General features: G+C 32.8%; 2 protein-coding genes and 1 long non-coding RNA gene across 3 annotated transcripts; 1 reads left to right on the plus strand and 2 right to left on the minus strand.

The window, feature by feature from the left end:
* Window positions 1-5,173: 5,173 nt before the first annotated feature.
* On the plus strand, window positions 5,174-10,408 carry LOC109814612 (Zn-dependent exopeptidases superfamily protein). The gene is made up of 11 exons (XM_020379078.3): window positions 5,174-5,439; window positions 5,839-5,896; window positions 5,987-6,097; window positions 6,317-6,454; window positions 6,930-6,999; window positions 7,079-7,134; window positions 7,395-7,520; window positions 8,712-8,851; window positions 9,380-9,452; window positions 9,551-9,625; window positions 9,949-10,408. Exons 1-11 carry the CDS (start codon window positions 5,297-5,299, stop codon window positions 10,264-10,266), a joined length of 1,308 nt encoding a protein of 435 aa, XP_020234667.1. The 5' UTR covers window positions 5,174-5,296; the 3' UTR covers window positions 10,267-10,408.
* A 318-nt stretch (window positions 10,409-10,726) lies between these two features.
* On the minus strand, window positions 10,727-14,637 carry LOC109814610 (Pentatricopeptide repeat (PPR-like) superfamily protein). The gene is made up of 5 exons (XM_020379076.3): window positions 12,757-14,637; window positions 12,427-12,579; window positions 12,236-12,307; window positions 11,594-11,786; window positions 10,727-11,216 (listed from the first exon to the last, which is right to left on the minus strand). Exons 1-4 carry the CDS (start codon window positions 14,476-14,478, stop codon window positions 11,676-11,678), a joined length of 2,058 nt encoding a protein of 685 aa, XP_020234665.2. The 5' UTR covers window positions 14,479-14,637; the 3' UTR covers window positions 10,727-11,216; window positions 11,594-11,675.
* A 2,894-nt stretch (window positions 14,638-17,531) lies between these two features.
* On the minus strand, window positions 17,532-22,549 carry LOC114916924 (uncharacterized). The gene is made up of 3 exons (XR_003805589.2): window positions 22,179-22,549; window positions 18,872-18,937; window positions 17,532-17,789 (listed from the first exon to the last, which is right to left on the minus strand). It is a non-coding gene; the product is annotated as an uncharacterized LOC114916924 (long non-coding RNA).
* Window positions 22,550-22,929: the final 380 nt, after the last annotated feature.

A 22,929-nucleotide genomic window follows, 5' to 3' on the forward strand; every position in this document is an offset into this window, starting at 1 on the left:
AGACCAATAAAAGAGAGATTGAGATTAAAATGCACTTGCACAATACTTATGCTTTTCATTGATTTTTACATATGAATTCAATTTCTTATAGTCCCACATCCATTATAATTATCCAACTTGATTCCTCAAGCTTTATTTTCTACGAATTTAACTTTGATTTATGATTTCTCAATGATTAAGGTTAGATTCCTACATTAAGCACGAGAATGTAAATAACTAACAATTCCAAATCTATTCCCAGCACATGGAGTTGTTAGGTTAGTTGATTCAAACAAGTTTAGAAAATATTTTCCAACTAGATTCACAACCATTAATTATAAGACGAGTGATCAAATCAACTTAAACATTAAGAGCAAAACCAAAACACAATACGAAAAAGCTGAATTATATAGATGATCCAATGGATTACATAAGTGTTTGGTAGTTGCATTTAATCCCAACCCAAGAGTAATCAACCACTCATGATGAGAGCTTTAACTGATATAATAAGAAATTACAAGATGGGAAAAAAAGGAACAGATAAGGTGAAGATCCTTGTTCCCAAAGGATCTTGATCTCCCAAAGTCTCATTGGATGCTCTATTTCTCTCTCTCTCTCTCTCTCTCTCTCCTTTGTTCTGAAAAATCCCTTTTGCTTTTGCAATCCCTTATTTACAAGTTTTATGTGGAATAAGGGAAAAATCATAATTTTAAACTCCATCGTTGCAGCTCCAACTCACTACTGCAACTTTGATGATTTCTTTACATTGAAGAAACCTTGTGTTGCTGGGGCGCTAGGCTGCCGCTAAGGCACTAGTTTATCCTTTGCTTCGTTGTCTTACAGGGATTCAACATCGCAACTTCAACATAACTATTGCAACGCTAGATCTCTAGAATTCTTTTCCAACTACCAAATCTCAATGCTAGAGCACAAGGATGAGTGTTGAAGCGTTAGGTCTCTAGCACCCTATGCTCCCTTCAATCCTTTACTGCTGGAGCACTAAATAAACACTAGGGAGTTGAGCCTTAAATTTTTTCCTTTTCTTCCTCTATTTAGTTCAAAACTCAACCTAGGTTCTCCTAGGTTCTTTCTACACAAAATTGAGAAAATTCACTGCTTAATTCACCAGACATCTTTTAACACTTCTCCTTTGAATTTCTAAGAAAACGTAAGGAGAATTCCATATTAAATATGCTTAGCTAATTCACAAGGAGTGCTAATTATAAGATGAAATCACATACTCCATGCACTCATCAATGAGTGAAAATAATGTTTCTTAAATAGAAAGTGTTATATAATGTAACATTGTACACTTAATTAATTATTGTTGGTTGAACTAAAATATAAGTTGTTGTGGTGAATGGTTGTTTGATTGTTGAGAAACTTTGGAATTAAGAAATTCCTAATGAGTTTTAGTTATTTATGAATTTCTTTGAGCAAAGGTCAACTTTGATTAGTAGGGAGAAGGTATATGAGATTTTTCTTAAGACTTAAGTTTCATAAGTTCATTCTTAAGAAAAACTCGGAGAGAATCTAGAGAGAGGAGCTTTAGAGCCGGTGAGATTTCTCTCCTTCTACTAACCTCCTAGAACTCATAGAATCCCTTCCCTAAGAGTGTTTTGGTAGTTGAGTGTTAATCTAAAGCTCTATAGTTGAGAACCAGAGTGGTGGTTACGTCCATGCAAAGTTGGCTGGGGAAAACTCCATCTGCTTCCTTCTTCCCCTATTCTCTTGGATTTTGATGTAAGGGAAGTTAGAATCGAGTCTTTGTTGATTTAGGGTGTTGAATGTTGTTTGATTTCTTTAAATTCATGATTGTGTTGGTGATTTAAGATTAAATGTTGAGGATGGGAGTCTTGGTGTTTTCATGGTATGTTTGATATTAAATGCATGATTTTGAGCCATATTGTTGTTGCATGTGGATCTTTCGGTTGGATTTGAGTTGCTTATGATGTGTATGAATGAATTGGTGCCTTGCATGTTGGTTTTTCTTGGGTTTTAGGTGGGATTGAGCTAAAACGTGAAGTTGCCAAGTGTAGAATTTACTATCGCGTCAAAAGCAGTTTCATGGCGTCGGGCATGACTTAGGTTAGAGGCTTTTTGCCTCACTAATACCAAATGTGAGATTGGCAACGTCGAGCGTGAGTTAGAGGAGAGTTCTCTGATTTGGTCATATTGGGTGTGAGTTGAATGACATTAGACATGAAAGTCTTAAAGTTCTTTGACTTAGTGACGTCGAGTCCCAATTGAGTGACACAAGGCATAATCGAGATAGAAGTTCTCTACCTAGATGACGTCGAGTGCCAATTTAATGATGTCAAGCATGAGTCAGGTAGAGAGTCGGGCATCGGATTAGTTACTCCAAGCGTGATTGCCACATGGGTTCTCTACCTTATCCACATTAGGCACAAGTTGAGTGGCGTTGAGCGTGGATGAGTAAAAGGTTTTCTGCCTCAATGACATCGGTGTTGGAAGAATGGCATCAAGTGTAAGTTGCTTAATGAAAATGTGTTGTTTTCTTGCATAAGTGTTGTACATGTATATGTTAGTTGAATATATTGCATGTTGTGTGTTGAACTATGGTGTTAGTTCTTTATACATTGATATGAGATAACGTATATTGATGATTAAATTATTAATAGTTGTATGTTGACATGTTGAGGTAGTTGTGTTGAGAATGTTTCAAGCATTAAGTTGTGCTGTGTTGATTGAATTAAAATTAGGGGAAATGTTGTTTTAAAGTTAAATATCTCACTATGAGGATATTGTGTTGTGGTGTTTCGAGAGTCTAGTTTGTTGAAAATCCTTCTTAAGAAATTGACTCTTAAAATGGATTGTGAGTCTCTTCTAGCATCTTAGTTGAAACGATATGGGGCCAAGGTCAAAGTATATTGATTATAAAATGACCAATGTCAATCTGTACGAGGATTAGGTCGAGTCATACATGTATAAAGCGGCCAAATTAGAGGAAGGTATAAGGTTAGGGGCCAAAATCTTTAACTAAGTATTGAAAGAAACATAATATTTGAAGGAAAATCAACAGACTAGTCCCATAAAAGACTTAGTTATGCATGTTAAAGTCATGGTAAGTTCACACCTAAGTTGTCATGTCCTAACAATAATACTAGATTTTCTTAATTTAAGTGATGAAATTCGAGAAATCATGTTGTGTATTTTTATCCAAATTGGTAATTGATTTAGCTAGGATGAAAAGATCGTGTTGTTGATTCAGTAAGGTCAAGTCACTTAGACTGTTCACCAATGTTGTAAGAGATCTCTTAATAAAATGCATGACGACGCATATAGTCATAGTGTTATGCATTTGATGTGTTGATTGTGTTGCATTGTTCATATACTATGTTGAATGGTTGATGAGTTGTTTTGTTGTTGAATGATAAATTGAAGTATTTTTGTGTTGTTCAAGTTGAAGAACATGTTGAATTGTGTTGAAAAGTTGCAAGTTGATAAAATGTTAAAGTCAGTTAGGTTGTTTATGTTGGTAGTATAATTGTTTTTACTTGTATACATATTATACTAATTCTTTTGAATACTAATTTACCCTTACATGTTTCTTTATTATTGGACTATAATGATCATATTTATATAGGAACAAGACATGAATAGGTCGAAGGTGAAGGTTAAGTCGAGAGTTATGTGAGATTGTTGATGAAACTTGAAGTTACCTTTTTATAGTTATTTTTGTGGTAATTCTTGACTGACAACCTAGGTTACATTTTTAGCTTTTGGATTGTTATATATACATATATATGTGCATGATATATTGTAGTTTCATTGAGAAACATTTACATTTTGAATTGTTTTTATTCTAATACATATATTTTTACATGTATTGTTCATGAACTATTTGTATGTTAATTTTAAATAATTATATTATATTTTTCACTATTAATAACTAAATTATTAAATATAAAGATCATGATAAGTTATTATATATAAAATTATCTTTAAAATAAAAAAAAGTGTTCCATAAAAGACATCATAAACAACGTTCATGTGCACGAACCTCGGAGCTATTGTTAACCATTTTGAATGTCTATATCTCACGTTGATATATAAACTAATATTTATAGATAAAACTAGACAAGACTTTTTATCTTTTAAAATAATTCAATTTTACAACAATAGATTATATATATTTTAATAAACTGACGTACCAACGTATAAAAGAAAATTTAAATTTATTTAGATAAAAGAAAATCTTGAATAATTTATTCAGGGGAAGATAATAAATATAAATATATTTTGCCTAAAAAATGTTTTTAGACACTAAATTTGCATGGAGTAAACAATGATGATTACATAAATTTAATATTATACTTTATTATGTAATTACCATATGTATATATATTAATTAATTTGGTAAAATAAAATTTAATTTTGATTAGATACAAAATTTTAATTAAAAAATCATCCTTGTGATTTTTTTTTATAAACGCAATGAAAATTGAATCTAGATCCTCATGCTTCTAACTACTCCGATTCCTCCCCACTCAACTACTAGGCTAACCTTAATGATTATCCCTATAGTTTAAATATAAATTTCCCTTCTTATTTCCTTAAAACAAATATTCATCCTAATATGTTATATTTTATATATTTTATCTTACAACTTAAATCTAATTTTTTCTGCATATTTTCATAAAAAATATTCATATTCATTAGTTATATTTTTAATATTATATAAAATAAAATATAAATTAAATTTTTACTCGGAGCAGAGAAAGTAATAGTGGGGATCTTAATTTTATTTTCACATACAATATTAAAATTTCCATTTTTGTTAAAACATTTGTTGGTATTTTAATAAATTAAGAAAATTAAATAATTACGCGGTCAAAGGAAATCAAATAATTTAAAAAGTTTAATTGTTAGAAGTTAGTAAATATTTAAAAGTTTGTTCAATTTCTATATATTTTATCTAAACGTGTAAGGTATTAAACTATTAAAATTGAATTAGTAGTGAAAGATGTAATATATACAATATTATATTCGAATTTTAATGTCGTATTAAATATGGAAAAAAATGTATAAAGTACTCGTTTTGTTGTACAAATGGCATTATTCTAATTGTAATAAAATACATAAATGAATATGTGAGGTGACCTTCCAACATTGTTCGATCGAGACCGTTGAACGTGGAAAATGCTACATAACCTACTCTGTCTTTAAAAAGTCATGTAAGAGAATACTACCTCGTAGACAATACTCGACAACTTCACAAGTTAATAACAATGATATCATTACCATAAAAATGAAATGAAATTTAATCTATTCATACTCTGTTCTGGATCTTGCCATGGCGATTTCAAATTTTCTTCTGTTCTCAATCAGCTTCTGCTTCCTCGCTTCTCACCAAGATCTTCTCTCTGTTAACGCCCAATCTCACAATCTCACTCAATCTTCAGTTACGCCAATCAACTATGATCTCTACCATTCAAGGTAAATCCTCTTTCCGTTATTCCCTGATCTACCTTTCGCTTCGTTTCTCAGCTTCGATGGATTCGAATCGCAGTTATTTATTTATTTATTTCATAGTTGAATTTGGAAATCGATATCTGTTACTTTTTTTTTGTCTGTTTTCTTTTGGTAGTGTAGATCACGTTTTATTAGCGTTAAATTTAGGTACGATTTTGTTGAATGAATCTCAAGGACGCTTTCCTTGCCTATTGCACTTGTCTTGCTTTCTCAATTATTATGCTCTCTGCAACGTTTTAATATTCTTCTTGTGGTTATGAATTATTGTTTGTTGATGAATAATTCTTTTGAAGATATTTGGCTGGCTCAGTTGACTATGATATTGTTTATTTGTATGCTGAACTCTTTTGTGGAAATCTGCAGTGTCAATTTGATGGAGGAGATCAGGACCTTGGTCCGTCGTCACCCGGATAAACTCACTGTGGGTTATTTATGGAGTATCTGGATTGCCTATTGTGTGTGTCTCACTGTTCTAGAATTTGTAATTCATATCTTTGATGTTTCTAAATAGATGGAGACAATTAAAGCTGGAAACAAAGGCTACGGTGCTAAGGTTACGGTGGTTACTTATTGCAAGGAGAAGAAAGAGAATGATGAGAAGTCAAAGCTTCGGATTCTTCTTGTAAGTTTTCCACATTCATTTGTGTTAGTGACAGAACTTTCACGTGACAAGGCGTTTAATATTGCAGAAATTTGTATGAAAGCCCTAAAGGGAGAAAAAAATGATAATATGATTACAATTGGGTGTTGTTATAGGAGATAGCTATGATTTGGCATGTAGTGGATAGTTATCTCAAATTGGTTATTCTGGTGTTTTGACAGATGATTCCTTGTCTTCCAGAGTTTTGGGCAGCATGGAAGAGAGCTGATTACCACAGAACTTGCTTTAAGGATTTTGTCTATCTTAAGTGAAGAAAAATTTCTACCCAGCATGGACCAAGCTTCCTTAAATAGTGCACTTGACAATCTCGTCATAAAGGTTTGTTGAAATTTCTACCATAGTAGTAGTACCATAAGTGTCTGGTTATCGTGAAATCCATCTGGAGCTTGACTCTGATTATCAATTTGCTAGTAAAGTTTCAGAATAATTTATACGAAGTATTACAACTCTGTCTCTGTTGTTGCACACTTTATACTATGCAGGCATAAAGCAGTACAATTCAAGTTCTTCTGGTCAGAGTCATTATAATTTTTAGTTATCTTCCATCCATATATTGAAGTTTTAGACTTAGCAAGTACTTTTAGAAATTATGTCATTCCATATTATTTTTCCTCTTTATTATTTAATATGCTTGCATATTTGCATGCAAGGATTTTTACTACATCTTTAGTTGTATCTTGGAGTTGATTTATGAAGCACAAATCAAATGAGATTTTAGATGTATTCATAGTATAATACAAGTAAAAGGAGAGATTTTGTATCTTCTTAATGTTGATGGCTAATTATTTATCAGGTGGTTCCAATGGAAAACATGAATGGCCGCAAACTTGTTGAAGCTGGAGATCTCTGTGAGAGAAGAAATGGTCTTGTATTTCTCCTTTATAATCGTTAGTGTGATAATTGACTAGCTTTGAAAATGCCTGAGTTTGTGTTATGTATCAGGTAGAGGAGTTGACCTCAACCGGAATTGGAGCGTTGATTGGGGCAAAAAGGAGAAGGTTAATTTTGCATCTTCAATATCTCAGTTCATAACATAAGATATTGTTAATTAATGGTGCTTTTCCAGTGTCCATTATCGATTTGCACCTAGTAGATAGGTTGCGATAACGATAGTGTATGGCGTGGCATTCAAAGAGGCTCTTCTTGATTGTCTGCCTGTCAATCTATGCGCTGATTTCTTTCTTTTCGAGAAATATATCAAATGTTTTATATTTTTGAAGCATCTCTTTTTTCATTCTTATTATTCAAAATTCAATAGGATTATGATCCATATGAGGAGAATCCTGGTATTGCTCCATTTAGCGAGCCTGAAAGTCAAATTATGCGGAAACTAGCCATATCTTTTGAACCACATCTATGGGTCAATGTGCACTCTGGAATGGAGGTAAGTTTAGTTCATTTTTCACCTGTTTCTAAAAACAAAATAACTACCCTTAGATTTCTTATCCACATCTGGGCTGTATTTAGTATATGCTTATTATATAACCCAAGCGAGAATTATAATTAATAATTGAATTGTTGACCAGAATTCATACATGCTTTGATAGATTCTATTAGTATTATGCGTCAATTTCTTTCAAACATTATTTTATTTCATGGCTCAAATTTATAAATCTACTGATCCTAATTCTTATTTTAATGTTTGGGGAACCCTTGTGGCTTACAGACCACTACTTTCCACCACCAAACTGGGATCATTCATTTGCGATTTTGACAACCTAATGTACATTACAATTGCCCCTTTCTAAAGCTTGAGTTTTTCTCAAGAAATAACCAGTTTGAGTAACACGGTAACCTAGCTTTATAGGTACACAAAGCAAGTGTCTGGCTCAAAAAATGACAACTGAAATCCCTTTGACTTAATTCTGGTTCTGACTCTTTTTTTAATGTCTCACTCCCAACACGAGCTTCATATTTGATTCATCTAGGAAACCATGTGTACTAGTACTCTTGTACTACTCCTCGTCTTTAACAATCTATTTTTATTTTCTTGAAAACCTAATTCTCATGTTTTGAAGTATAAAGTTTCAATAAACTGGAATCAAGGTTAAGCTTAAGAGTAAGACTCCACCAGGATTTATCATATTTTTATGTAGCCGAAAGTTGTGATAGAAATTCTTGATACGTTATAGACGGTCCATTACTAACTGTTTTCTTCTGCCTTACCAAGGGCAGATCCATTTGTATCAATGTGGTTTACATGCCCCCACATTTAATACTAATATATTGTTGTCATTTAAGCCTCACTATCCTTAAACTTTTCCCTCATCATGTTAATTATTATCAGATTATATTATCTCATGTGAAAAGATAATGTCTTGCCCCCACTACCCAAATTTCTGGGCCTGTCATCAGCTCTTATTCTATTACTGTTCTGTATTTACTAGTTAGTACCATTGTTTTGGTTGGTATTATTGCTGCCTTTAAATTATTTGACGGTACACCTACTTTTATGGACAAATGTGTTAAAAGTACATTAATTGTAATTTGATCTACATGCTAAGGAACCATTCATATGTTGTCACTTCACACAACAATTTTCATTGTTCTTTCTCCTCCCCGCCCCCCTCTGCAGGCTCTTTTTATGCCTTATGATCATAAAAATACAACACCAGATGGACTGCCCTTGCAACGAATGAAATCATTGCTTGAAGAAGTAAACCATCTTCATTGCCAAGAGCGCTGCGTGATTGGGTCTGGAGGCGGTTCTGTAGGGTAAGCTGAATGTTATGTGGGAAAAAAATTGCACTGTTGTGTCCAAATTCCAGAACTGGTTCAATAGGGTTAGTTGATTTCTGGTATAAGTGGAATGGGTAAATGCTGCAAAAATGCTTCTTTGATTACATGTTTTCTTCTGCCGTCATCCCTGGTTCACAAGTGATGCCCATTTTACTGGATTTTATGACCAGAGGAGAAAATTGACCATTGCCATTTTCTGTGTCCATTTTGGTTTTGTTTTAAATGCACCATGAGATATATGGAACAAAACCAAGTATACATAAAAGATGGATAGAGATTTTCTTGCGCAAAAGTCAACACTATTACCTTAACTTATAGATTTATAAGCTGTATTCAAAAGGCACAAGTCTGGAATTGACCTCTTAGGGCCTCAAATATTCTATACCACTTTTGATAATTTGAAGTTGTAAGTGGGTAGCTTAGCACTGATTTTTTGGGTGCCGAAGTTTAAGAATGAAAACTGTAAATTTTGAAAGTACAAAATTTTTGAACTTGCTTATCCAGATATTTTGCACACGGGACAGCAACTGATTTCATGTATGACATTGTGGGGGTACCCATGGCTTTCACCTTTGAGGTTTGTCTGATGAACTTCCTTTTCTTTTTTTTTTTCTGCTGGACTTTTCACCTTTGAGATTAGGTGGTGTCCTTACGTCTTCTTGTATTGACTCGCAGATATATGGAGATGAAACAGCCTCATCAAGTGACTGTTTTAAAATGTTCAATCCCACTGACCTTGCTACCTACAATGTATGCTACTTTGACTCATCAACGATCACTCCATTAATTAAAGTGTTTTCTATTCTTTTACTTTCAAGAGTTTTTTTTGTTTTTTAAAATAAATAAATTAATAAATATTTTTAACTTATAATTAAAGTGAGGGAGAGAGAATGACCCTTTGCCCAACAATAAGGTTGTTGCCTTTTATGGAAACCTCTACTTGCAGGGATAAGGTTGTGTACATTTTACCCTCCCAGATCTTACTGGATGGGAGACCAATTTTGAGGAGGGAGAGAACATTTTGTAAAAAGTGGGACAACAATAATTCTAATATTTTATATCGTCGTTTTCAGAGAGTTCTCAGTGACTGGACCGCAACATTCTTTACAATTTTCAAATTGGTGCCGCACCAGCTTGGCGAGTTCAATTCGAAAGCGTCTATGTTGAAGCTGGATAGGTTGGTATCGATAGATGAATATTTAGATGGGTATTTGATGGAAAGAAGAAATAGATATGGGAAGAAGATGGAGGTGCTTGAGCTTGGAATGCAAGAAATAAGAACATATTTTAGGCTCTTTTTATTATCTTCAGTGTTATTAATGTTCATGTTCTGTTCTAGAATTTCAAAAAGTAAGTGTACTAGACCAATTGTTTCTGCCATTCCCCTCTAAAACTAGGTCGTAGGTGAAATTGTATATCCAATTTTGAGAAAAAAAAATGAAGTTATAAATTGTTGTCTGTATTACTACGTATACTACGTAACACGGGCCTTTCCATTCAGGCTATATAATCTAATTCTTCATCGTGCCCAAACTCGGCGACTGGTTGTGTTGTAAACGATGTAAATGGGTGTTTGTTTTACCTGGATTGGACTTTTCAAGTCACGAACGTGAATCATTCTCACTATGTTTAGAAATATGCATCTAGCGGCACATGACGCTCATAACTCGGGAGCCATAAAATATAGCTTCCGCATTTTTTCTTAACATTAACGTGAAAATTAGTGCAAACATTCATAAATGATGTGTTAAGCCATAACATATAGCTTCCGCATTTTTTCTTGACATTAACGTGAAAATTAGTGTAAACATTCATAAATGATGTGTTACCAAACACGTACTAAACATTGGATTCACGTTCAAGGAGATTTAACTGGGATTCAAACACGAGGCTTTACATGATAGCAAGGTCTTTGCCTTCAATTGATAAGTAAAATAAATAGATAACTACTTATTCATCAAATTTCGGATGAATAATAGCACGGCTCAGTCCTCTATGAAACTTACCGCGATGTAAAACAACAGTGGGGATGCAAATGAAATGCATAACCACTCACACTCTTCCTTTTTTCTTATTCTAATGTACACACACATTTATGAACATGAAATATGCATTTCAACATATAAATTTTACTTACATTAATGTATGATACATAAATCCCAAAGATTGATATGATATGTATGGTCCAGCATTACGGGAAGCCATTAATTTTCTATGCCTTCCATGTTTGGAGCATGTGCTTGGAGCATAAATATCCAGCATGGCACACTGCCCAAACGCACTGCTGTGAAGGGGTTATGCTAGTCTACAACAGGAATCAGGATTTTACTAATACATTAACCTGAAAGATTAAAAAGTTCATCATAAATTAAACCTTCCAAATAAGTACAGTAAAACAAACATGGCAGACTCCAAAATTGTTTATATCAATCAACATACGACTACCACTCATTACAACAACGACAATATTAATATGTTTTGCCCGAGATAACCAGTTTAAATTTCATATTGAAGGACAAACAGACAAATGCATCTTCTTCAATGGAAGGCAAAGTAATAAAAGAGCCAATTTCAGACCAATTTTGCTTATAATGCAGACCAATTTCATGGTTCAGCACCAAATCCATAATGCAGTTACTAAGAAAATAATCATTTCAAAATCAAAAGTAAAAGCTTGAGTACACGCAATTTTAAGAAGAGGCTGCAAGTTACACTAACCTTCAGAATTATAACCAAGCAAATAAGGTGAGCAAATTTGATTCTGTTTTGTCTTTATGAAAGAATGTGCTTGATAATTTTCCTATGATTTCAGTGTCTGCTTCATGTATCTAAGAGCAGACCGCAGCATTGCTCTTGCTTTTCTATCAGGAGTGCACCCAGACGTGACCATTTCTTCATACACAGCTGGAACCTGAAACTCAGATAATGCAGCATAGTTTGTGTGATGAAGTTGATTGAACTTAAGTCACAAATAAACTAATAAACAGGCTAAACATCCTCACCAAGGTTGCTACTATTTTTCTTCCATGAAAATCACAATATCATCCACAATAGGGATAATGTGCAATGTGATGGTACTTATTTACTTCACCTCTCAAAAACATGGTAAAAAAAACTAGAACATATGTTGAAACTTTGTTATTTTCACTGATGTTTTTACTATGATCGCCATAGCTTAGGGACTGCAAATCAATATAGACAAGAACTACAGAAAAAGGTCACACTTGTAATTCTAAGAATGTAGTGCAGGCAAAAAAAAAAAAAAAAAATCCATGATAATTTCCTTTGATGAAGTGCAAGAGTGAAGGATCGTGAAAATATAGATGACAAACAGACTCTGATTGTGATAATATTATGTACCTTTTGGAACTTTTCAACACGAATCAAAGCTTTCATAAGTGTGGTATAAGTAACTACATCAGGTTCCATGTTCTGCAGTTAATATGAACAAATAGATTAGTACTTGACCAAAGACAACTTAGCATAATAAAAAGGGTATAGTCGTAAAAGAAGAAAAAAGAACGAAAGAAAAAAATGTGAAAAAAGCATACGTTTTCTTTCATGTACTGAAGCACAGCAAAGGCTTCAGCATCTCTTCTATCTTCACCGAATGCATTAATTAATGAATTGAGAGCTAATAGACTGGGTGTCAGACCCTCAGCTGTCATCAGCCTAAATGCGTTTACTGCTAGTTCAGACAAACCCTGTAAAAATTATGCAAGTATTAACAAATTCAGTACTTTCTCAATGACATATCATATCATATGAGTTCATAGCCAACACAATCAGCATATTGGTATGTACAGACCAGCAATGTTTACATTAGCCAGCAGTCAAGCATTGAATTATTTGTAGTGATTGTTACTCATTGATAGACATACCCTTTGTGCATAGGCATTGATCAAAGCATTATACATGGTTGAAGTCGGCTTGAACCCCGTAGATTTCAAGACCTCCAAGCACTCGATTGCATCGCTAAATCTCCCCGACTTTCCATACACATCAACCAGAGTTGTGTAAGTTATCGAATTGGGCAGCAACCCCTGACTCTGCATCTTGCTCAACAACTCAGTCACTTGGTCCCACCTTTGCTGCTCCCCCATGGAATTAATCATAATGTTATAAGTAGCAATGCAAGGCGAGCATCCCCTCTGCTGCATCTCCCGGAACAACTCCTCCGCCCTGTTGTGCAGCCCGGACTTACAATGACAGGCAATCAGAGTGTTCCAGGTGACAGTATCCGGCCGAATCCCCTCCGACAACATCCTCTTGAACGTAGCCATGGCGTGATCAAGACAATTGAACTTCCCAAACGTGTCAATCATCACATTGTAGAAATGCCTATCAGGCTGCACGCCACTGCTCTTCATCTCCTTCAGAACCTGAAACGATTTCTGCCACTCCCCTTTGTCGCGATAACTCGCCAAAATTCTACTAAAGACATAGGAATTCGGCTGCACATTGCTCGCTTCCATCTCCTTCAACACAATCCTCGCACTCTCCCACCTCCCAGCATGAGCATACGCATCAATCAACAAACTATAAGTTTGTTCATCAGGCATGACCCCTGCTTTCTCCATTTCCGACACAACAAACTCAGCATCCCGGAGCGAGCCAGTTTTCACGTAGCCTTTAAGCAAAGCATTGAAAGCCCTAGTTCTCGGTTCTGACCGATTCTCCCTAATCTCCTCAAACAACGCTTCAGCCTCTTGCGTCCTTCCCGAATTCCCAAGCGCTAGCATAACCGCGACGAGCGTGGACGGCTTAGGGTTCAAGCCGCTGCTCTGCGCCATGGCGAGGAAACTCATGGCGCGCGTGGCGTCACCGGCTTTGGAAAACCCTAGAATGAGGTCGTTCATGAGGTGGCCGTCGATTTCGATCTTATCGGCCTGGATTTCGGCGTAGAGCTTCTGCAGAATGGGAGAGTCGACGCGGTTGGAGCGCGTGAGGTACTGGATGATGGAGCTGTAGTTGACGAAGTCCGGTTGGTAACCGTCGCGGCGCATTTTGGACATGAGATTGAGGGCTTTGTCGACGTCACCGTTGCGCGCGCAGGCGCCGATGAGCGCGTTGTAGGTGAGGGGAGTGAGGACCTGGCGCTGGGAGAGGAGGAAGGCTTCGTAGAGCTTCTCGGAGCGGCCGAGGGCGTTGATGAGGATGGAGTAGAGGAGCTCGTAGGAGAAGCAGAGGTTGTGTTTCTGCAGCCATGAAACGACGGCGTACGCGAGGGGGATCGAGGAGGGGGAGGCGCAGAGGGACTTCAGGAGCGCGTGCCAGAGTGGGGCCGGGACGGCGCGGAAGGACTCGGCGAGTTCGAACTCTGCTGAGTCGAGGGAAGTGGGAGGGGCCGAGCTGGGGGCGGAGTGGGGAGTGGCTGGGTCCGAGAGGAAGTGGAGGAGAGGGCTGAAGTCGTAGCGGCGGTTGTGCAGCGTGAGGATGTCGTCGGGGCCTTCTTCCAGGATCAGTGGCTTGGCGGAGGTGAAGGTCGCGTGGTGGGGGAGGACTCGGTGGTGGCGGTGGTGGTGGTGGTGTTGGTGGTAGTGGAGGGTGGTGACGTGGATGGAAGGGAATGGAGCTGTTAGTTGTGGTGGTAACACCAACATGTTATGATGAATAGCAGTGGAGTGGATATGGAGAGAGCAATCCCATTCGCATTTGCTCCCCGATAATAGACGTCAGGTCCAGGATAAGGTGACGTGGTTAGGACTTGCAAATGTTTTGAGAAATCTTCTCCTTCCTTTCTTTACCGAATACATTTTAATTTAAAAAGTGTTAAGTTTTGTGAGTCCTTCAACAGCTTAAATACTTCTCTCTATCAAATTACTTGAGAATCTGTTACCACATAATGATTTATTTAATATAATGAAAATCATAAAGGATATCTATGGTTTCACCATTTTTTTTCTCTCATAGAAAATAAAAAATAAGTATTAAAATGTGTGTTTACTTTTAAGTTTAGAAAATATTTTCTTTGAAAATGTTTTCAAAAAGAAGCCCAAAATTGAAAATAAAAACTGTTTTCTATACTTTTGAAAACGTGATAACATGTGATAGTAATTATTAAAACTTTTTACGAACTAAGCTTACAATCTTGCACACATGATTCAATAGACTTAATTTTTGTCTTATAAATGTATTTCAATTGATTTGTTTTATATTTTCTTTTTGTGTCGAGAAATTTTATTTGATGTTTGCATACATATTGTAAGATTTATTATATATAATTATCCTATAGAATTTTAATTACATATGTTGTTTATATTATTTAATTATTTTAATTAAATATAATTAATATTTAGTGTGATTAAATTTTGGTTGTTAGACTTTAAGATAAGTAGTACTCTCTCTGTTTTTTTCATAGTCGTTTAAGGTTTTGTACAAGACTTAAAGAAATCATTGATATTTTAGTTTTCAAAAATATTTATTACTTACTTTCTTATTTTACCCTTTTTTTTTTTTGCATTTTTGAGACTGTTGAACTACACAATCTACTCCATTAATTATTAGTGCATTGATTACACGTGAACTGTAACTTACTGTATTTAATTATACTTGTCCATGAATTAATGGTTATAGTTAAAGAGTCTTGTAAATAGTTGTCCATTTTTTTTATTTTTTTATAGTATTTTGTTGGGAACATATTATTCTTATAAATGCACATTAAGTTTATATGGGTAGTTGGAGAAAAAATAGGTAGACATTAAAAATAAATACACACATTGTTCAGTAAATATGTATTAATTATCAAGGGTAAAAATAGAGAAAAAATAATAATAAGTCATTGATTTTAGTAAAATGACAATTAAAAAAAATAACAAATTCTGACAAAACAACTATGAAAAAAAAAACAGAGGGAGTATCAATTATATACATGCGCGCGGACACACACATATATATATACATATTGTTATACAATTATTATTTGTTAGTTAATAAATTATTCATTTGATACAAAAAAAATAATATAAGAGACATTTGCACATTTTTAAGAGTGAAACTCACCTATTATGAGATGAGAATATTCAAATGAAAATAAATATAAGAGTGGAAAGAATGAAATATTTACAAAATAAAATAATTCATATACAGAGAATAATTTTGAATATAAATTTTATAATATGAACTTGTATTAGAAAAAAGTCAAATCAAACATGTTTTCTAAATTTTTAAAATTAAAAAATGAAATTATTTTTTGAAAATAAAAATAAAATTATTTTCTGAAACCAAACTCACCCTTAGTAGCACTTGTTAATTTATTACTTTTTTACAAACCTACGTAAGAGCAATGGTCGAATCATCAATCATTGCTTCCTAATAATGCACACACAATTTGTCAGCTATGACCATTCGAAACACAGCTATAACCATTCGAAACACAGCTATAAAGTGGTAAATGGTATGGTATTTCGAATTATTACCACCGATTTCACAAAACTTATTTTGCACCAAAACCAAAGTACTGGATACAGTAAATAGGACCTTCAAGCAAATCTTCCTCAAACTAGTAGATGAGAGTCTCTGACAAAACTCTGACTTTTATCTCCCTATAACAATCCCTCTAAATCACCCAACTTTCACACAACTCCCTCTATATATAGGGGTCTAACACTTTCCAGCATAGGTAAACCATGTCCTTGCAATCAAAGGATAGGTCTGCATACTCCTCCGTCAAAACATTCCATTTGAATGATTCCTGCATGTCTATGGTTAAAGGGCATAGCAAAAGAACCCTCTTATTTGTGTAAAGATTTAAGATTTAGGGTATATACAAGATATTTTATTTCTTAACAATTATTTCTTTTGATGTCAAAAAAAATTATGTGTAAAGCGTTTGATGTAATTCCTATTAAAGACACAGAACAACATCAATTTTAACCTCAAAAATATGTTTCTCATAGGTTCGCATTATTCTTTAGAGCACATTATCTTTACATTATCTCAATTAATTTCACTTCATGTTAGCTTGTCTATTTCAATTTTAATCTTTCAACATCATCTTGTTCTTAAAGCGATGATGGCCAACTATCAAACTCAAGTTTTAGTTGTTATCTTATTTCTATTTAACTTTATGTATTTATAATTTTCTAGTCAACTTCAATTAGAAATCAGCCATGAACTATAGAAGTATATATAACTTTTTTATTTCTAACTACACTCATACCACAACTAGATAATACATTTCATAAACTTTTTTGGTGAAGAAATGTTTCATAAACTTGAATAGACATTTCATAGACTTTAATGCACAATTCAAACAACTCACTGGGTTAAACGGTACATGTATTTGAGTTATTGCTTTCGTATCTACAAGTAATGAAACATGCAAGAGTACTAGTCCATTGATATGTTATAGAATATAAATATAATTGTGTTACATAATTATGTAGAAAAAAGTTAGACACTCACCTACATATTCACTTATTCTTGAATCATTTGTACCACATCACCTATGGCTAAAGTGGTCCTTTCAAATTCTTCTTTCACTAATCTCGTTACTTTATACAAGTGTTATCAAACAAGTATAACCATATTCATTCAAATGTCTAGTAATAGTCTCCAAATACATATGTATTTAGAAGTTACAACTAGACATTTAGATGAATATGGAGATTGTGACACTCTCTACCCTGCATACCATAACACATAAATAACAAAATTTGAAGAACATAATCTTTCATAATTAAAATATCAAACGTGTTCAGATAGAGAGTATCACATTCATGACTTAAACAAATAACATAATCAACAGAAATTACAAAAAAAATAATGGTAAGGTTTTCAAAATAATTTAATAAGAACAACATCCTAATCTAATCCTATCTATGTCTCGATGTCACATGTCCTACCAGAGCAAGGCCCAACATTAAAGCCTAAGCTTCATCACCAACATCCTCAGTCTCATGTTGATGATCACCTGTATAACAATCAAAGGAAAACAACACAAAAGAAACGGGAGTAAGAAACATCTCACTCTGGCTCACGGTGTAGGAATACACACCGGATAGTCAAACACAAACAAGACATGTATATGTACATAGCATAGATAGATTAACAACAATATCACATCTCACTCACCAAAGACATAAAAATCAATTTAACATATAACATTAAAATACACATGTAATGGACATGGACTACATATTATCATGCATGTGGCGCCAATAACACATCACATGGTGTATTGCCGCTAGCAACACATGTAGAGTAGTGTAGGAGCACATGCCGGGTCACACCCTCTATGCACTCTCACTAAAAGGACATACTACCAGGGTTTAGTCGGGATAGCTAAGCCGTGTAAGATACATCCCATGCACATAATGAGCAAGACTGGGACTTACAAATTGAGTTATCCCCAAGGACTAATCCCCAAGATTTTACACAAAGGGGTCTTCCCTAGCGGTGTATTTCATATCGTACCCTTTAACATTTATGCAAATGATGCATGTAATTCAAGATTCTATGCATTCTCATATCACATTATCATGTCTCATTATCATATAATATTATCATGTCTCATTATCATATAACATTATCATGTCTCATTATCATATAACATTATCATGTCTCATTATCATATCGTTATGCCGTATCAAAATGTCTCACATCACATACTCATCAACTATATTCATTAGAGGGTAACATTGAGTAACGCAAAAGATTTACATCATTGCATATCATAGATCTCTTCATACAATCGGTAAAAATATTATAATTTATACAATAAATATTTAAAATAATACAATTTACTCATATAATTACCTCTTCAAACAATCTCATCTTACAACCACCAATGCATTCCCTTAGAATTTCCCATAGGAACCCATAAAGATCTCAAATCATACAATTAATTACATATAAGAAGAACAATAGATGAAACAAATACAATTGGGAAAAACCCCTCATACATGAGTATACAACAAACATAGGATTAGGGGTTAATCCCACTACCCAACATACATTCTCACACCTAGAGCGAGGTTTCTCACTCCCCCTTACCTTGATAAGCAGGAGATGAAACTAGAACAGCATCTTGCTAGTCTCCTCCTCTTGGTTCTCCTTAGTCTTCAGAGAGCGTAGAAGAAAAAGAAGTCAAAAGCGAAAAAAATGCTTTTGGCAGTGCCAGAGTGTGCTATTTATAAACGTCAAAAGTGGCCAGAATGGCCCGTTCTGGATTCATTCATCTTGTTTAAAATTCACATCTAGAACGACCTGTTCTTAAACCAGAACGGCCCGTTATGGAGTTGAGTTTAACTCATAACGGTTATGTTTGGAATGACATGTTCCCAAAGTAGAACGACTCGTTCTGGTTTCGAATATTACTCATAACAATCTATGTTGGAACAACCCGTTCCAACCTAGGGTTTATAGACCTTTTTAGTAGTTTGAAACGGTCCATTCCAGATTGGGAGCGGCCCGTTCTGGGCCACTAAATCACCCTTATTGGGTTATGAGTCTTCATATAATTTGTGAAAATCGGGGTGTTATAGAGATGTTGTTTGAGAACATTTATCTTGATGATTACTCTAATTGGAATAGCAAGTTTCACAAGACCACTACAATTGTCCTGACATAGAGGCAACGTTAAAATAGGTTTTAGAAATTATGGAAAGAGTTGATTCTTCAACAAATTCCAAATTTTGTACAACTTCTTCTCCCCCATTATTTTACATATTTTGTCACTATATTTACCCCTCTATATTTGTATATATATAACTAACTTCAAATAGCATATCAAGATTAAATTTAGTTATTATCGTTTATTAATAGCAACAAATAATATGGTGTAAAAAATGGTAACATATATAAATTAATTGTAATATAGAAGAGTTTATAAATTTCAAAAATCTAATATGTCAATGTCATACCTATTATTCAAGCTTTATATATTATAAATAGAGTAATAGATATTTATATCAGTTAGGTTAACATTTTTTAATATTTTTTTGTTATAAACGATTTATAAATGAGAGCAATAAAAGAAAAAATCCAATGAAAAAACATGTAATAAATGAAGTTCTTCAACTTTTTCAACATTATGTTGACAAATTTTTTATTTTTATTTCAAATCCTCTAGTTAAATCTATGCATAATTTCTTTGGCTATTGATACATGAAAAGTTCGGAAAAGCATCAATGGAAGATTTCTTAATATAATTAACTCACTTGTTTCTTTGTGAAAAAATTTAAAACCGTAAATCGTTAAGATACTTAAACAAAATAGTTTTAATATATCATTGTTTATCTTTTTTAAGAATGATTATTGGCAAGTATATTATAAAGAGTATAATATAATTTCTAAATATTTTCGTAGTATGTATAATTTTAAATATATTTTCAACCCAAATTAAACAAGATCATCCTATTCTTGCATACAAATGAAAAAAGATCAAGTAAAACTTCTTAAAATTCTATCATTATAGAAAAACAAATTATTACCAGCTAACTCTTCTTAAATCAAGAAAGGAAAAAAAGAAAAAAAAAATTGGGACACAAAAAAACAAAAGTAATTCAAGAAAATTCTTACATTTAATTCAAAAGATAAAGTAAAAATCATTAAAATTTTACCATTAAAGATAAAACATATTATTAGGATATAACTTTTGTTAATTCAAGAAAAAAAAGTTTGGGACACGAAGAAACATAAGAAAATCAAGAAAAGAAATCAATTCAATTGAAAAGAAAAGATTTTGATATTCAATTCAATCTAGCAAAAATAAATTAAGCAATGGAGAAATAAGTTAAATTAGAAAAGAATTTAGGAGAAAGAAAAACATACTGATTGTATTTGAGTATAATATAATTTCTAAACATTTGTATCATCATCTATGGCTAAAGTGGTCCTTCCAATTCCTTTTTTCACTGATCTTGTTACTTTAGACAAGTGTTCTCAAACAAGTATTACCATATTCATTCAAATGTCTAGTAGTAGTCTCCAAATACATATGTATTCAGAAGCTACAACTAGACATTAAGATGAATATGGAGATGTTGTTTGAGAACATTTATCTTGATGATTACTTTAATTGGAATAGCAAATTTCAGATGACTAATACATTTGTTCTAACACAGAGGCAATGTTCAAGTAGGTTTTAGAAATTACGGAAAGAGTTGATTCTTCAACAAACTCCTAATTTTATACAACTTCTTCTCCCCCATTATTTTACATATTTCGTCACTTTATTTACCCCTCTATATTTGCATATATATAACTAACTTCAAATAGTATATCAAGATTAAATTTAGTTATGATCGTTTATTAACAGCAACAAATAATATGATGTAAAAAATGGTAACATATATAAATTGATTGTAATATAGAAGAGTTTATAAATTTCAAAAATCTAATATGTCAATGTCATACTCATTATTCAAGCTTTATATATTATAAAAAGAGTAATAGAGATTTATATCAATTAAGCCAATAGTTTTTTTTATAATTTTTTTGTTAAAAACAATTTATAAATGAGAGCAACAAGAGAAAAAATTCAATGCAAAAAACATGTAATAAATAAAGTTCTTCAACTTTTTCAACATTATATTGACACAATTTTATATTTTTATTTCACATCCTCTGGTTAAATCTATGCATAATTTATTTGACTACTAATACATGGAAAATTCGGAAAAGCATCAATGGAAGATTTCTTAATATAATTAACTCACTTGTTTCTTTGTGAAGAAATTTAAAACCGTAAATCGTTAAGATACAAAAACAAAATAGTTTTAATATATCATTGTTTATCTTTTTTAAGAATGATTATTGGCAAGTATATTATAAAGAGTATAATATAATTTCTAAATATTTTTGTAGTATGTATAATTTTAAATATATTTTCAACTCAAACAAGATCTTCCTATTCTTGCATACAAATGAAAAAAGATCAAGTAAAAATTCTTAAAATTCTATCATTATAGAAAAATAAATTATTATCAGCTAACTCTTCTTAAATCAAGAAAAGAAAAAAGAAAGAAAGAAAAATTGGGACGCAAAAAATCAAAAGAAAATCAAGAAAGGAAATTGATTCAATTGAAAAAAAAAATTCTTACATTCAATTTGAAAGATCGAGTAAAATTTGTTAAAATTCTATCATTAAAGAGAAAACTTATTATTAGGATATAGCTTTTGTTAAATCAAGAAAAGAAAAAACAATTTGGGATACGAAGAAACAAAAGAAAATCAAGAAAAGAAATCAATTCAATTGAAAAGAAAAGATTTTGAGATTCAATTCAATCTAGCAAAAATAAATTAAGCAATGGAGAAATAAGTTAAATTAGCAAAGAATTTAGGAAAAAGAAAAACATACCGATTGCATTTGAGTATAATATAATTTCTAAACATTTGTACCATCACCTATGGCAAAAGTGGTCCTTCCAATTCCTTCTTTCACTGATCTAGTTACTTTAGACAAATGTTCTCAAAAAAGTATCACCATATTCATTCAAATGTCTAGTAGTAGTCTCCAAATACATATGTATTCAGAAGCTACAACTAGACATTTAGATAAATATGGAGATGTTGTTTGAGAACATTTATCTTGATGATTACTCTAATTGGAACAGCAAGTTTCAGAAGACCAATATAGTTGTCCTGACATAGAGGCAACATTCAAGTAGGATTTAGAAATTATGGAAAGAGTTGATTCTTCAACAAACTCCTAATTTTATACGACTTCTTCTCTCCCATTACTTTACATATTTTGTCACTTCATTTACCTCTATATATATATATATATGACAAATTTCAAATAGCATATATCAAGATTAAATTTAGTAGTTATTGTTTATTAACAGCAACGAAAAATATGGTATAAAAAAATAGCGACATATATAAATTAATTGTAATATAGAACCGTTTATAAATTTTAGCCAATGTTATACCCATTATTCAAGTTTTATATATTATAAAGAGAGTAATTGATATTTATATCAATTAGGTCAACATTTTTTAATGTTTTTTTTTATATTATAAATGATTTATAAATTGGAGCAATAATAGAAAAAATCCAATGAAAAATTGATTAATAAATGAAGTTCTTAACTTTTTCAACATAAAAT

Source organism: Cajanus cajan, chromosome 4, assembly GCF_000230855.2.
Source record: "Cajanus cajan strain Asha chromosome 4, NIPB_CcT2T_4, whole genome shotgun sequence".
Lineage (NCBI taxonomy): Eukaryota > Viridiplantae > Streptophyta > Magnoliopsida > Fabales > Fabaceae > Cajanus > Cajanus cajan.

Bases quoted from the DNA above. Each gene is read 5' to 3' on its own strand.
- LOC109814612 (XM_020379078.3), top strand. From the start codon at position 5,297: ATGGCGATTTCAAATTTTCTTCTGTTCTCAATCAGCTTCTGCTTCCTC. The intron at 6,098-6,316 runs GTAAGTTTTCCA...CTTGTCTTCCAG, and splicing joins CAAAGCTTCGGATTCTTCTT to AGTTTTGGGCAGCATGGAAG. The intron at 7,000-7,078 runs GTCTTGTATTTC...GTTATGTATCAG, and splicing joins TCTCTGTGAGAGAAGAAATG to GTAGAGGAGTTGACCTCAAC.
- LOC109814610 (XM_020379076.3), bottom strand. From the start codon at position 14,478: ATGTTGGTGTTACCACCACAACTAACAGCTCCATTCCCTTCCATCCAC. The intron at 12,580-12,756 runs GTATGTCTATCA...TAATTTTTACAG, and splicing joins TCAATGCCTATGCACAAAGG to GGTTTGTCTGAACTAGCAGT. The intron at 11,787-12,235 runs GTACATAATATT...TCTGAGTTTCAG, and splicing joins GTGTTGAAAAGTTCCAAAAG to GTTCCAGCTGTGTATGAAGA.